Source organism: Macaca mulatta, chromosome 3 (genome assembly GCF_049350105.2).
Source record: "Macaca mulatta isolate MMU2019108-1 chromosome 3, T2T-MMU8v2.0, whole genome shotgun sequence".
Lineage (NCBI taxonomy): Eukaryota > Metazoa > Chordata > Mammalia > Primates > Cercopithecidae > Macaca > Macaca mulatta.
In genome coordinates, this window is record NC_133408.1 from 36,578,619 (window position 1) to 36,592,322 (window position 13,704).

Consider the following 13,704-nt stretch of genomic DNA (forward strand, 5'->3'; position numbering starts at 1 on the left):
CTGCTCAGCCCTGCCCCGCCCCTCATGCCAGCTCCCTGTGGAAGTGACACAGCTTGGAGGAGGGAAAGGGACAGGCTCCACAGAGGCCAAGCACGAAGGCCACTGAGGGGCCGGAACCCCGCCAGAGGCACCGGCATGTGACAGACACACAATATGATAACAGCCACACACCCTGACTGCAGTGGGGACAGAGTCACCTCCAGTTTCCTGGATGAGGATGGAGTCCCCACACTGACGGCCGTGGTCCTGGCTGGGCTCTGGGCTAATTGGGAGCATCAGCTTTCAGAGTGTCTTAGCAGCAGCCTGCGCTGGGTGCTGGGGCCCAGGCTTGGACAGACAGCTCGGCCCCGCTAGGTGGGGGCTCCCCTGTGCCCACAGTGCCGGCCCTGTGAGCTCGGAGGCTGTGGGAGGCAGGAAGAGGAACGAGGTGGTCACTGAAACTCCCGCTGTGGAGAGCATCGTGGGCACCACAACAGGTGGGGAGGGCACTCTTGGCCCGGGGACAGTGTCAGCCACGTCCTGGCACAGGATCCAGGCGGCAGATGTCTGCTTCGTGCTGAAGATCCACTGGCAGCAGGGACCAGCGAGGCCCTGGCCTGAGCCTGTGCGTGTGACAGCAGCACGGGGCTCCGGGAGGATGTGGCAGGCAGACAGGAGAGGTGGGAATGGGAGGGGAGTGACCTCCACTTGCCTCCATGGATACCGAACTCCAGCCCTGGAACTGCCCAGGCCCCTCCTCCAGAGGAAGTGACAAGGTTTGGGGGTGTCTGAGAGGCTGGCTGGGGTCCCACACTCCAATGCACACTGAGGGGTTCTGGCCCCCAGCACCGTGAGAACCCGCCAGGTGTCCTGGGTCAGGGTCAGGAAAGGGGCAGGATCCCTATGGCCAAGCCTTGTTTGGGGAGGTCAGGGTGGGCTCGGCGTGTGCGAGCCACTACCACCGCCCCTGTGTCGGGGGCCCCCCACCGGCAAGTGGGTCCCCCCACCTTTGCCTCGTGGGTCCCCCCACCTTTGCCTCGTGGGTCACCTTGCACAAGTGGGGGCTCTGGGGTCACAGCCTTTGGCTAGGCCACAGCCCCCTACGCGGCCAAGCTACACACGTGGCCCCAGCCCCCACTCGGCCCAGGCTCCCAGCGATGCCGGCCCAAAATTAAAAACAGATTTTCCACCAGGCTGGGCTTGGGTTTCACGCATTCCATGACGGTGAGCTCCTGGCCGTGCCTGAAGGACATGCAGCCAGCAGCGGCCACGTGGGAGCCAGGGTCAGGGCCAACTTTGTGTCCCTGTCCCCAACTCCTGAGGTCCGAGGTCCAGGCTGCCAGGCTGCACATGGCACCACACCCACTGCCCCACGCCCCCCGGGGCTTCCTCCAGGCTGGCCCTCACCCTCCAGGAATGGCCTGGAAGGAGGCCAGAGAGGCAGCCCTTGGGCTGAGGTTCAGAGCTGTTCCTGCCATCTCCCCACAGGCCAGGCCCCTGCCCTGCACCCTGCAGCCGGGGGACCCCAGCTCTCCCGCCGCCCACGCCTGTCCTCCCCCTTGTGCAGGGAACAGACACCAAAGAACTGCAGCAAGCGTGTCTATTTTGGTCCCCGCGCTCCGACACATCTCCCAGCGTGACACCCAGAAAATCCCCTGCTCTCCCCGCTTGTCTGCAGGCCCCTGCACCAGCCTCCTGAGGACCGGGCTCCAGGCCTCAGACCCAGCCAGGAGCTGCCAGACTGGAGTCCCGTCTCCGGGCTTGGCTCCCTACCAGGGAGAGGCAGCCCACAGGGCACAGCCCAACCCCAGATGCAGGGCTGCAGGGCTCAGAGCTGGGTGTACCCCAGAACTTCGGGAGTGCTCCTCCACGATGGCCAGGAACCCAGCCAGTGTGCATGGGCCCAAGGGGGCAGAGCGGGTAGGGGCACCGTGGCTGGCACCCTCCTCAGAGACCGAAGGCACTGGCACTCTGTGGGTGGCCCGGCCTCCTCCCACACCCTCGGCCAACATGGGCCTGGCCCAGCCACAGTGGGTGCTGCCCCACGGGACTCAGGTCTCAGCCAGCCTCCCTAGACTGTGAGAAGCCCCCTCGGACGGTGTGAGGCCCAGCACAGGGCCCAGGTGAGCTCCCTGCAGACCCCAGCGGTGGGCCCGGGTATTGGAGACCCTCCTGTGACCCTCCCACACCCACCATCCACCTGCTGTCACATGCCAATTCCCCACTGGCTTCGTCAGGCACTTCCCTTGTCCTTGACCCCAGGCCCCTGGCTGCAGACTCAGTTCCTCTTCTCTAGCGGAGGCCTCAGCAGAACTGACGGTGGGGCAGGTGGGGGAAGTGTAGATGCCCCTGAGCCCCCCAAACCTGCACCCCTGGGCCCACGAACTGCACTGACGCCGTGTCCACTGGGAGGGATGGAGCTGGGCTGCAGCTGGAGCCCGTGCCCCGTCTTCGGGCCCCTGATGCTGGCCAGCCCCCATTTCTGTTTATGTTGGGGACACAATGTCCACCTCCCAGGGCCACTGGGTGGCTCCCCAGGAAAAATGCTTTAGAAACAAGCAGCACGGGCATCCGGGAAGAGCCGCTGTGGCCTGGGGAACCAAGCTGCAGGGTTCCCCGCTTCCCCAGAGCCTGACCAAGAGCCCCCGGCCGGGGGTCAGGGTGGCTGACGCTGCGCATCCCTTAGACGGGACCGGCCGGCAGGGCCCTGCCCAGGGGTCAGGGGAGGAAGAAGGGTCACCGTGGAGATGCCCGGAAGAGGGGCCCTAGAGCTAGCCCTCAAGTCTCAGGCGAGTGGGGGGCAGGCGGGGGTCCCACACACACAGACTGGAGTGGCCCCTGGTGCTGCTGGAACCGGGGAGATGGGGGAGCCAGCACCCTGAGCAAGAATTACCACCCCAACATTCATGCACACCCAGGAAAAGCCATGAAGACCTCGGGGACTTCTAGAGGGTCCAGGCTGCACTCCAAGGAAGGGACTTGAGAACGAGTCTCCCGGGGACAGAGGTGACCAGAGCACCCTCAGAACCACAAAACCAGGAGCCCAAATACAGGAACCCTTGATGCGGACAGCAGCCAGGCCAAGGGTGGCCTGACACCCACCCCCCAGCAGGTCCAGGGCCCACAGTTTCACACCCCCTGGTCAAAAGGCAAGCTCGGCCAGAGGCTCCCCAGGAATGCAGACACCGGCCAAGATGGAAATCCTGTGTGGACTGGGACCAGCCATTACGGGCTTCCTGCCCACCCCCCAATGCAGGGTCCCGTTCGCTGCACCCCCCAGCCTAGCTCCTCAGCTCCTGTCCATTCAGGGATTGCTCCTGAAGCTTCCGCCCAGCTCCCTGGGGGCCTCCGTGTCTGGCCCGCTTCTGTCACCCGCAGCTACAGAATCCTTCCTGGCCCCGTGGACACTGGACAAGCATCTGGAACCAAAGGCCCCATACAGAGTCCAAAGTACGGGACATGCCAAAAGCAATAGGATTCCAGTTCTCAGGGACACCCACCCTACAGCTTTGTGCGCTTTGGACTGAACCCAGCTGGAGGGACACTTCTGTCTCACGCTCTTGCCTTTTCCCCAAATGTTCCATGAACGTGCGCTGCTTTCGTAAACCACAAGACAGGCGACCAACACTGCTGTTTTAACCGGAGCTAATTTCCTTCTGATGAGTGGGGAGGATGATAACAGGCCAGCCCTGCCCCGGGGAACTGCCCTCCAGGCTGCGACTGGGCATGAGGCTGAGCTCGCCTCGTGGCGGCACAGAGGTGCTGTGCTCTTAGGAGCCGGGCTCCCAGCTCTGCTAGGAGAACACTGGCCCTACTCCCAGAGCTCAGATCCCCTCTGAGTGGCCATCCAGCCTGGGCTGGCACAGCGCCTGGCACAGAGAGCTTACCAGTTCCTGAGGCAGCACATTCCCCGTGCATTGTCAGACCAGATCAACCCTCCAGCATGTAAGCTGAGGCCTCTTCCCGAGGCTCAAGCTTCTCTCTGCCTCAAGGCCTTTGCACATGCTGTTCCTTAGCCTGGAAGTTCTTCCCCACGGCCTCCGCATGCTGACCTCAGTCTTATCATTAGGGTCTCGACAGAAACATCTGGACACTCCAGGCTCTAGTGGAAAACAGGCCCCCCACGCTAGGCAAACCTGAGGCAGGGCCTACTATCTGCCCTGGAAGGCAGATGTTCCAGTGAAACCATCACCTGCCAGGGCTGGCATGGCCCATGGAGGAATCAGAAAGCAGCAGGCTAATCCTAACCCTCTGACTGTCGGCAGCCGGGCTTGCAACCTCCATGGCAGGCCTGTGAACACCACCTCCTACAGGAAGCCTTCCCTGACCACTGGGCACCCACCATCCGGGTTCGGAATCCACCAGAGGCCATAGCTGTTCTCCTGCATCTGGCCTGCCCTGAGCTGGAGGAGACAGTGAGCCCCAGAGAGAGGCTGAGGTCAGTGAGCATGAACTTGATCCCTGCCTGAGGACACAGGGTCACGAAGAGCTGGTGGGAGCTGAGCAGGCAGGCCTCCCCCCGAATAAAGCCCAGGACGGCGGCTGGACCACCGAAGGTCATGCAGGAAGAAGCGACAGAGTGAGGGTGCAGGCCTGCGACGCTCTAGTTGAAGAGAAGGCTCTGCTGCTCTCAAGGGCCCCTGCCTGGGGCCAGAACAGCCAGACCCACTGGACATTCAGGACTCACTATGCAGCAGTGACTGGCCCCAGGCCACGGCAGGGGCCTCAGGCCCAGCCCTGCCAGCTCGGCTGTGGGGCCACCAGGGAGTCTCAGGCCTCCTGTGGGCTTCCAAATCCCCACTGTGAACAACAGCCCCCCATTCACTCAGATGCCCAGGCAACGCGGGAGCCCCCCTCGACAGTCACTGGCTGGGCAGCTGCACAGAGCCGACCCCCGATGCCTCTCTACCCCCTGCCTTCCCACAGATCCCTCAGCCCCCATGGGCTCCTAATCCCACGGTCACACCCCCAGCGGCAAGGCAGCCATTGGGGAAGCAGGGAGCCTGACACTCCAGGCTGACCGGGGCTCCTTGGGAGGCCAGAGCAGGGGCCTGCAGCAGGGCTGTGGTTCCACCACTTACTCACTATGTGATTCGGAGCCTCAGTTTGCTAATCTGTATGATGGACGACTCTCCCCATCTCCTGGGGCTGTGGGAAAAGTGACTGCCAACAGGCAGTCCCACGCAGGGCCTTGAAACAGGACCTGGCCCTGCTCCCTCCAGGGGCTCTCACCAGGGTTCCCAACAGCAGACCACGGGGACCAGAAATAGCAAAGGACAAAGGCCAGTCCCCTGTGCCACACCCCCAACTCCCAACACCAGGCCCCACCTCCTCTCCATCCCCCGCCCCAATAACCACAGGGCAGATGCCCCCTCCCCAGCAGGGCAGAGCCCAGGTCGGGGCAGCACACAGACAGCTAAGAGGGAGCCCTCGGTCAGGATGGGTGAGGGGTCCACTCCCCACCACAGCCAGCAACTCCTCACCAGGGAAGGCAGGAAGGGGTGCCTGCCACAGCCCAGGCCCATCCACTGCCCACCCTCCCAGGAAGGGGACTCCTGGCCCTTGCCTCCCAGGGGCGTCCCTAAACAGGAGGCATGGCCAGCCCAGATTCAGGATGAGGCGATGAAGCCTTAGAGATACCAAGCAGTTGTCCAAAAGCACCAGTACTTGAAGGGCAGGGGCAGGACACACGCCAGGACCAGCTCACACCACAGCCCCTCGCCCAGAGCCGGGAGTGGAGGCGGCGGGGGATGGAGGCAGGCCGGTTTCCACGTCGTGAATTATTCAGTGGCTAATTCTGCTTTGTGGAGATGAGGCAGGAGAGAGAGTGAGTCAGAGCCCTCCCACAGCAGAGCAGAGCGCAGGGCAGGGGAGGAAAGAGGGCAGAAGCCAGGGCCTCCCAGGGCCACAGCACCCTGCTGGGAGGCCAGGCAGGCCAGGCTGAGTGGAGGGGCCTGGCCACTGCCCCGAGACTCTCTTGGGCTGCAGACATCATTGCCCCTCACTCCCTCTCACTGCCTGTCTCGAATCTGGGAATGCAAGCACCCTGGAGGGCTGGAGGGAAGTCCAACTGTGGCTGGCAGCTCAGGCAGGTGGCAGCCCAAGGGACAGCAGGAAACAGCCACCTCCCATGCCCCAGGGCTGCCCTGAAGCTTCAGAACTAACAAATGGACCAAACCCTCAGGGCAGAGAACTTTCCAAAGTGAAGCACACCCTCCTTGCAGCTTCAACAGAGTCCTCCAGGGACAAGTGACAAAGCTGTCAGCATGGAAGAAGTTCCAGAAGTTCCTGAATGTGCATTGCCCCCACATTGAACGGTCCCCCAGGGCTGGGCTTCTAGAACGCAGGCGTGAGATTTTATACCAATCCTTCCGCCTCCCTCCTCCCTGCTGTGTCTGGGCGTGCCTGGGCCGATCCCTCGCCCCCTTCCTCATCTGTTAGGAAACGTCATCGGCTCGGCTGGGGGCCCTGGGTGCAAGTGAGCCGGAGGCTGGGAGCAGTGGGCTCCCAGGTGCCCTGCTCCTCCACTTCCGCCTCCCTCCGCTGGATGCGGGAGGACACAGACAACGCAGTTCTGAAGAGTCCAGGTGCTAGGCTGCCCGTGGAATACTGGATTCCCAAGCCATTTTGATAAGCAAAGCCGTTCCCACCCCACCATGGAGCTCTGCCATGATCCGTCCAGAGAGAAACTCCCGGTGACCGGGGACCCTGGTCACGGGGCTTCTGGAATCCGGATATCTAGGCAGGAAGGAAATGCCCACAGCTTGGTCCCCTGCCCCGAACTCAAATGACAGTAGCTTGGCGATGGGGGTGGTGCTGGGGCCTGGCATGATGCCAGGCTAAGGGCTCCCCTGGGAGAGGGCTGCAAAGGGTCCCCCGCCACCCCCCAGCTCTGCCTGGGCTCAGCCGCTTCCAGCCTCCCTGCCTGAGGCCCACGGTGCTTTCCTGCCACCAGGCCTCCCTCCCTCCCTCCAGGGCTACAGGCAGCCTGGTCTCCCATGGCCACACATGGCACCCAGTGTACATCCCACAGCCTGACCGCCAAGCAGGGGGTCATTACCGGCCACAGAGGGCTGGCGGCAGCCCAGGCCATTCACCCACTGGAAGCCTGTGTGGGATTCCCCAGTCGGGGGTGAGTGGGCGAGGAGTCTCTGCCTGCCTGCACCCAATGTGCTCAGGCGCTTACCCGCTCTGATCTCAGAGCCTGGGGGTCATCTGGGGAGGGGTCTCTGCTGGGACACAGCACCAGGCTGCCCCCAGTGATGGTGGAGAGGCCCTCCACTGGCCAAGGGGGCTCACGGAGGGGGGAGAGGCAGTTCCATGAAACCCCAGGGGCCTTAGTGACACAGAAGAGAAGGCCAGAATCGGGAGGGGGGTCATGGACCCTCAATGGGGGTTGGAGGGTATTTAGACCCTTGAGGAGGAGGCCATGACTCTGGAGGTAGAGGTCCTAGGACTCAGAAGGGACCCTCGAGAAGGAAGGAGGCCAAGACCTGCGAGGAGGAGGTGGTTGTGACCCTGGATGGGGGGGATGAGGGGTCCTTAAGCCCTCGGGGAGGGGGGCCGTGACCCTGGGAGGGGAGGGGGCCGTGACCTGGGGACCCTGACCCCGCGACCCCGAGGGGCCCGTGTCACCTGCTGGTAGTCGGCGTCCTCGGGCCGGAACTGGCTGCTGGTGGCCTCCCAGCTCAGGTCGAAGTGGGGCAGCCGGTGCAGGAGGCTCACCCACCAGGGCGCCGCGTAGCTGACCCCGGCCATGGCGGGGCCCGGCCGCCTCCGGATGCGCGCGGCCTGCGCGGGGCTCCCTTGCTGGCCCGGGGCGCGGGCTTCAGGGACCCGCCGACCCCCGCCTGGCCGCCCGCATCATCCGCGCGCTCCTGGGCCCGGCCCGGCCCGGCTCGGCCCGGCTCGGCCCGGCTCGGCTGCGCTCGGCTCCGCTCGGCCGCCCGCGCCCGCCGCCTCTTTGTTCGCCGCCGCCGCCGCCGCCCCCTCCGCGCCCCCGCCCGTCCGCCCGCCGGCCCCGCCCCCGAGCCTCCATTGGCCCGCCGCCCGCCAGCCCAGCCCCCGCGCGCCCCGCCCTCTTCCCCGCCTCTTATCCACCATTGGCCTATCCCCCGCCGATCCCGCCCCACATTTGGCCCCGCCCGTTCGCTCCTGCACCTCTATTGGTCCTTTTACCTGATGGTTTTGCCCCTCCACTCACATGCCCGCCCATTACCCAATGGCCCCGCCCCTCCACGTGTCCCCGCCCTTCGGCCCCGCCTCTGTACCGTCATTGGTCCGCCGGCAGAGGCTCCGCCTACTTCCTCGCCCTCTTGGAGGGACGCCTGGCCCCTAAGGCGCTGGAAGACAGGTCCACAGCGTTGTACCACCGGGGCCAGTCTTTCCACGTGGCCGTGGGGGCTGGAACCCTGGCTGCATATGCAGCTGCGCTTCATTCCATGCATTCGCTCTTCGTTTCGATCTTTGCATGTTTCTTATTTGACTCCGGGGGTCCAGCCTGGTGGGGCTGGGCTGGTCTTGGCCTCTCCATTGCACACACAACAGCCCACAGCCCGCAGCACCCAGCAAGGCACCGAGTGGCCTGTCTGTACAATGGACATGATCTGGATTCAGGGCCTGGCTGGGGCACCTAGAGCTGTGTGATCTGGGGCAAGTTACTTAACCACTCTGTGCATAGGTGTCCTTGTCTGTAAAAGGGGATGATAAAGGTACGAGTGTTGGCTGGGCGCGGTGGTGGTTCATGCCTGTAATCCCAGCACTTTGGGACGCCGAGGCAGGCGGATCACCTGAGGTCAGGAGTTCGAGATCAGCCTGGCCAAAATGGTGAAACCCCGTCTCTACTAAAAATACAAAAATTAGCCGGGCGTGGTGGCGGGCGCCTGTAATCCCAGCTACTCGGGAGGCTGAGGCCGAAGAATTGCTTGAACCTGTGAGGTGGAGGTTGCGGTGAGTGGAGATCGTGCCACTGCACTCCAGCCTGAGCAACAGAGCAAGACCCCGTCTCAAAAAAAAGAAATTTTTTTGCCGGACGCGGTGGCTCACGCCTGTAATCCCAGCACTTTGGGAGGCCGAGGCGGGCAGATCACGAGGTCAAGAGATGGAGACCATCCTGGCTAACACGGTGAAACCCTGTCTCTACCAAAAATACAAAAAAATTAGCCGGGCATGGTGGCGGGTGCCTATAGTCCCAGCTCCTCCAGAGGCTGAGGCAGGAGAATGATGTGAACCCGAGAGGCGGAGCTTGCAGTGAGCCGAGATGGCGCCACTGCACTCCAGCCTGGGCGAGAGTGCGAGACTCAGTCTCTCTATATATACATTTATAAAAAATTTTTTTTGTTTTAAAGTACAATAGTTAAGTGGATCCGCAGGTAGATTCAGTCCCCATCTGGCTTTTCCTCTGGGGAAGGCTGAGTCTTTTGTCAAGACCTGAGACAAAGACAGTGCCCTGTTCTGGCATCCTGGGGTCTAAAAATTCAGGCACCTGCCAGGGAGGGCCCCTCATGGGCTTTGGAGTCACACGGCCAAATTTCCTAACAGGGCATCCTCATGCCTGTGCCTCCTCCTCTGCTAAAGGGGAGATGGGAACTGCCAGAGCCAGGAGGATGGACATAGTATGCGTTTGGGCCCAGGTGCATGCCTCCCTCCCCACTCCAGGGTAGTGGTTGCATCCTGGCTCTGTTTCACCACCTGGGGCCTTATTCCTGGACCTCCTGTGTGCTGAGAAACAGGTTTGCACACCCGGTCTCCACCATCTGCTGTGCCCAGCTTGGCCACTTCTGTGGGCAGGCAGACCTTTCCTGGCAGGAAGGGCTTTTTGCAGGCAGGGATGGTTCTGGGCAGTGGCTTCCCAGGAGACTTGGACTCACTGACTGCCCTGACGTGCCTGTTTTCCTGTGATAGGGCACCGGGCAAGAAGGCCTAGCTGAGCTGTGGTTTCTACCCACTGGATAACTTAGAGACACCACCCAGTTGGGAAATAACAGCCGGGCAGAAGCCGGGAGATTGCATTCTCCATCCCTAACGGCCGAAGAGCCAGTAATTCAGGGTGGGGTGGGGGTACTGGCTCAGGTTCCTCCCTCTCCAATGCCAAGGATGCTGAGAGCTCCAGGCAGACAGAAGCCCCGCTAACCCCCTAAGACCAAGGCTACCTCCTTGGGGTGGGTTGGTACCTGGCCGGTGAGTCCTCTTCTCTGGCACCAGCTGACTGCTCACTGTGAACAGGTGGCGTAGGCAGGACGCCCACTCCTAGCCTGACACTGCTCCAGTATCCAGCCTGTGCCCTTATCTCCACAGCCAGGGAATCGCCTGCACGGCCCGTGCCCCGGGCTGACTCTGAGGTCAGAGTCAGTTATGCGACTCTGTGTCACGTAACTCCAGGGATGAACAGGGCAGTCCCTGGCCAGCTGCAGAAATTATCTCATGGCCTGGGATTGTTTCTGGTTCCTGCTATTGGCAGCAGCTCCTATGGCCACAAACAGAACCTCCTGCTTTCCCCCGACTCCAGTGCCCTCTACACCAGCCTGGCAACCCTGCCAGGGTACACACATGCAGGCAGGGGTGCATGAGTTCCTTCCCCTGTTTCCAGAAGCCTCACAAAATTGTGCCTTTTCTTTTGATAAAGTCAGAAAACCTGATGCAGACATTATGTGAAATAACTCAGGGCCAGGCATGATGGCTCACGCCTGTAATCCCAACACTTTGGGAGACCAAGGCAGGGGGGATCGCCTGAGGTCAGGAGTTCGAGACTAGACTGGGCAAATGGTAAAACCCTGTCGTTACAAAAAAATACAAAAATTAGCCAGGTGTGGTGGCACATGCCTGTAATCCCAGCTACTCGGGAGGCTGAGGCAGGAGAATCGCTTGAACCTGGGAGATAGAGGTTGCAGTGAGCCAAGATTGCGCCATTGCACTCCAGCCTCGGTGACAGAGCGAGAACCCCATCTCAAAAAGAAAGAAAGAAAGAAATGATAACTCAGGTGTAGTGGACTGAATTATGTTCCCCAAAAAGATATGTTCAAGTCCTAACACCTGGCACCTGTGAATGTCACCTTCTTTGAAGAAAGAGGCTGGGCGCAGTGGCTCATACCTGAAATCCAAGCACTTTGGGAGGCTGAGGCGGGAGGACAGCTTGAGGCCAGGAGTTTGAGACCAGCCTGGACAACATAGTGAGACCCTTCTCTACAGAAAAATTTAATTAGGCTTGTGCCACCACAGTAGTTCCAGCCCCTTGGGAGGCTGAGGTGGGAGGATCACTTGAGCCTCAGAGATCTAGGCTGCAGTGAGCTATGATCATGCCACTGCACTCTAGTCTGGGTGACAGGCTCACGCCTGTAATCCCAACACTTTAGGAGGCTGAGGCGGGCGAATCACCAGAGGTTGGGAGTTCCAGACCAGTCTGACCAACATGGAGAAACCCCATCTCTGCTAAGAATACAAAATTAGCTGGGCGTGGTGCCATGCACCTGTAATCCTAGGTATTCGGGAGGCTGAGGCAGGAGAATCGCTTGAACCTGGGGGACGGAGGTTGCAGTAAGCCAAGATCATGCCATTGCACCCCAGCCTGGGCAACAAGAGTGAAACTCCATCTCAAAAAAATAATAAATAAATAAATAAAGGTCTTTGCAAATGGAATCCAGTGAAGATGAGGTGATACTGGATTAGAGTGTTCTCTAATGCAAAGATGGTGTCCTTATAAGAAAAGATAAATTTGGACACAGACTCGGAGATATAGAGACACAGAGGGAAGCACCCCCTGTGAACACAGAGGCAGAGTGTCAGCGATGCCGCCACAGCCCCCAAAACTGAGCACTCCTGGGGCCACCGGAAGCTGGGAGAGAAGCCTGGGGCCCTCCCTCCCTCAGAGCGCCCCTGCCTTGATCTCAGCCTTCTGGCCTCCAGAACTGTGAGACAATGCGTGTCTGTGTTTGAAGCCACCCAGTTTGTGGAGCTTTGTCACGGCAAATCCAGAGACGAATACCTCGGCTTTCTCAGAGCTTCCTGGTGACCGGCACCATGTGCCTCCGATTGGTATGGGATGAAAAGGTGCTGGTGACTGAGTAATATTTGCAGTCTGTTTGGGCTGTGAAATCTATTCTTAAGGGGCCTGTGGAGGAAGAATTTGGTAAAAGGGATCCAGGGTGGAGAGAATAAGGGGCCCACAGTGAAGGTTCTGGAAGAACACAGCCAGAGTCCCTACCTCACCACCGTGCAACGCTGCTTGGGATCCAGGTGTTGAAGAGAATCTCCGTGGGTCCCTCCCTCCAGCTTCCAGGAAGGTTAAAGGAGAGAAGGCCAGAGAGAGGATCTAGTGTGGGATGGGGCATGGAGGAAGCTCCCCACTACCATCCCGCCTGCTTTGACCCAACAGTCACTGCTCAGAGCTATGTGGTTCTTCCCATCTGTCCTGCAACCACTGTGGCTGGAGGCTGGACTTCACTCCCACTCTACAGATGGAGCAGCTGAGGCCCGGGCCCTGCCATTGCATGGGAGGCCTCGAGAATCACGAGCTGGTCAGAGAACCAGGGTTCAGCCTAGTTCCAGGGGCCCTTCCTCCCTCCCCCCTTCTTCCCTCCCTCTCTTCTGTCCTCCCTCCCTTTCTCTCCTTCTCTCCCCCAACCTCGCTCTTTCCCTCCTTCTCTCCTTTCTCCCTCCCTCTCTCCTTACCCCTCCCTCCTTCCTTTCCTCCCTCCCTCTCTCCTTCTTTCCTTTCTCCCTCCCTCCCTCCTTCCCTTCCTTCCTCCCTCCTTTCCTCTCTTCCTCCTTCCTTCCCTCCCTCCTTTCCTCCTTCCCTACTTCCTTCCCTTTTTTCCCTCCCTCCCTCCTTTCCTCCCTTCTTCCCTCTTTCCCTCCTTCCCTCCTTTCTCCCTCCCTCCCTCTCTCCTTCTCTTCCTCACTCCCTCCTTTCCTCCCTCCCTCCCTCCATCTTTCCCTCCTTCCTTCCTTTTTCCCTCCCTCCCTCCTCTCTCTCTTTCTCCCTCCCTCCCTCCCTCCCTCCCTCCCTCCCTCCCTTCCTTCTTTCGAGTGAAATAGGGATTGTGAGTAAAACCCAGGCCTGCGAAAGTCTGTGAGAGACTGCTGAGGCAGTCTGGCACGGAGGGAGGGGGGCAACCAGGTCAGGAGCTCCCAGGGTCTTTCCCCCACGCCAGGAAGGCTGAGGCTCCCGAACGGTTGTCCCAAGGCCTGCAGGCACCGGAGAAAGCCAGGCCTGAGCTGAGCGTGGCCAGGCCTGGACCGCTCCCCCAGATGCTGGGGCGGGAGCCAGGACAATGGAATTCCCTGTGTTTGGGCCCCATCCAAAGAGGTTCACATTTTCTGTGGAGACGAACCTCACTGGCCAGGAAGAGAAGGCTGCAGGGCTGGGCTTCCTGGCGCCTGCCGAGATGAGGCTGGGTGACTCTGTGGTCGCACAGCCAGCCTGGGCCTGGCTGACCACAGACACCTGGCTGATAGATCTTGGCCGCAGGAGAGCCACAGAAGCACCGCTTTCAATCTGGGTCTGAGGCAACCGGCCCGCAGCTCTGGAGGCCGGGAGAGATGCCAGCCAGCGTGGTCCCCAAGAGGACCACAGAGCAAGCCACGCAGACCTGGCCAGAGCGAGGATGTGAGCACCTCTCATTTATCTGGGCTTACCCGGCCAGCAGCCTTGCCATGTCCAGAAAGCCACTGGGAGCCAGGAGACCAGTGGGGATGGTCTCTGAGCTGCCAAGAATCCTTCTCCAAGTC

The 13,704-nt window shown here is 61.0% G+C and overlaps 1 protein-coding gene across 3 annotated transcripts in view; it reads right to left on the bottom strand.

Moving 5' to 3' along the window:
• The window catches only part of TTYH3 (tweety family member 3), a 35,274-nt gene extending 27,359 nt beyond the window's left edge, over positions 1–7,915 (bottom strand). For all 3 annotated transcript variants that reach the window (XM_077995992.1, XM_015133181.3, XM_077995991.1), the window contains exon 1: positions 7,615–7,915. In XM_077995992.1, the coding sequence (XP_077852118.1) occupies positions 7,615–7,737 (123 nt within the window). In that variant the 5' untranslated portion in view covers positions 7,738–7,915. The remainder of the gene's footprint in view (positions 1–7,614) is intronic.
• Between the last annotated feature and the right edge of the window lie 5,789 nt (positions 7,916–13,704).